General features: G+C 49.6%; 1 protein-coding gene across 1 annotated transcript; it reads right to left on the bottom strand.

Moving 5' to 3' along the window:
- Positions 1-261: 261 nt before the first annotated feature.
- LOC142004985 (olfactory receptor 10A4-like) lies at positions 262-1,230 on the bottom strand. Its single transcript, XM_074982658.1, has one exon. The coding sequence runs from the start codon at positions 1,228-1,230 to the stop codon at positions 262-264; it is 969 nt and encodes a 322-aa protein (XP_074838759.1).
- Positions 1,231-2,019: the final 789 nt, after the last annotated feature.

Raw genomic sequence — 2,019 nt, 5'->3', positions numbered from 1 at the left:
AACCTATTCCTTTGGGCTTCTTTTTTTCAATGAATTATAAATCTGGGGGAATTGTTCTTCCTTTCGTATTTCAAAAAAATATAGAAATGTAAAATTTGGCAGTGAATTGGCAGCAAGTCTTTTTCCCATTTAACCAACAGGACAAAGTCTTTCAAAACAACAAAAAAACTGAGAGCTGTTGTGAGAAATTCAATAAAATGTTTACAAATTTCCTTTCACCAGGACCCCACCTCAATTTTGACTAACTTAACTTTTCGTGCTCTAGTTTCTCCAGTGGCAATAAAAGGTGCTTTTCTGTAAAGTTTTTCTCAAGGCTCCTTTCACCTCTTTGTTCCTCAGAGCGTAAATTATGGGGTTCAACACTGGAGAGATGATTGTGTTCAATAGGGAAATCAGTAGGTCACTCTGTGTAGTGGAGCCAAATTTGGGTTTCACGTAGGTGATGAGGCCCGTGACATAGGACACAGTCACCACGGTGAGGTGGCAGGAGCAGGTGGAGAAGGCTTTACGCCTTCCCTCCGCCGATGGCAGCTTGAGGATGGTGGAGATAATGTGGATGTAGGACAGGAGTATCAACAGGAAAGGGCACAGGGTGAACAGAACTAACCCCATGAGGCCAACAGCCTTAATCTGAGATGTGTCAGCACATGCCATATTCAGCATGGGTGGGATGTCACAGAAGAAGTGTTGGATGTGGTTGGAGCCACAGAAGGGCAGGCTGAAGATCCACATAATCAGAGGAACTTCCACCAAGATGCCAGCAGCCCATGCAGCCCCCACGAGCAGAGCACACACCCGGCCGCTCATGATGGTTGTGTAGTGCAGGGGGTGACATATGGCCACGTAGCGGTCATAGGCCATGGCTGCAAGGAGGTAGCATTGTGTGAGGCCCATGATGGTGAAAACGTACACCCCCGCTGCACAAGCTGCAATGGAGATGGTCTTTTCCTCCACCAGGAGGTGAGCCAGCAGCTGAGGGACCACACCGCTGGTGAAGCAGATTTCCACGAAAGACAGGTTCACCAGGAAGAAATACATGGGGGTGTGGAGGGAGGGGCTCAGCTTTATCAGCAGGATAACGAGCAGGTTCCCCATGAGGGTGAGCAAGTAGATGACCAGAAGAACCACAAAAAGAAGAATTTGCAGCTCATTAAGGTACGAGAACCCCACCAGGACGAACACATCAAGGATGGTCTGGTTCCCTCCAGGGTCGCCCTTGGAAGAGGTCATCTGTCGGGGGACAAAGAGACTGGATCTCAGACATATCAGAAAAGTGACTGCAAATTAAAACATTTTTCCTGGTTTCCTTCCTGTTGGGACCCTTCTAACTAACACCAGCTGAAATATCTCTGTAAATTACAGCCGACTGATACGTGCTTGCTCAAGGCCTTAAGCAGAGTCAGGGACATTTGGTTCGTGTGCTAAAGGGGGTGTCTTCTTCTGTCTCTTGCAAGTCAGGTTTCTCCAGGCAACTCACTGTCATTGGGTTGAGATGTTCTTCTGTCCATATGAAGGTGAGTTTTCCGGAGTTCTTCGTTTTCATCTGATGGAAGAGCCGCTTGTCTCTGTCTCTGTGTTTCCAGTCGATGTTGTCTGTTTGTTGCATTTCCAACAGCTCTCGATGGGGCCGTTCTGTGTGAATGGGATGGAGCTGGACCTGACGGGGGTCTAATTCCCTCAGTGAATGTGGCGCTGTGTAAGTTGTGTCACTTCCAGTGGGAAAGTGCATTTCCTGCTCTGCGTCTCTGCTGTCTCGCTGGTCTGAAAGGCGTGGTGAGAAGGAATGGTGCGGTCGGTTGAGCCCATTGTTGTGGATGAGCCTGGTGCAGCCGAGGTGTGAAGATAACAGCTGTTTGTTTGAGGTACTCTGGTATGGCCATCCCTGGCCGTTGGGGGGCTCCCCATGGGCCGTGTAAGATATGTCAGTGGGGGTGGAGGCGGGTGGCTGAAGGCTGGGGATGAGGGAGTCTTGGGGTTTGGGATGGTGGAGGAGTAGGGGTGGGTGGTAGAGGAGGGGGA

Source organism: Carettochelys insculpta, chromosome 32, assembly GCF_033958435.1.
Source record: "Carettochelys insculpta isolate YL-2023 chromosome 32, ASM3395843v1, whole genome shotgun sequence".
Classification (NCBI taxonomy): domain Eukaryota; kingdom Metazoa; phylum Chordata; order Testudines; family Carettochelyidae; genus Carettochelys; species Carettochelys insculpta.
The sequence above is the reverse complement of the archived record's forward strand: the minus strand, read 5'-3'. Positions and strand labels throughout refer to the sequence as shown.

Coding starts and splice junctions, on each gene's coding strand:
- LOC142004985 (XM_074982658.1), bottom strand. CDS start 1,230: ATGACCTCTTCCAAGGGCGACCCTGGAGGGAACCAGACCATCCTTGAT.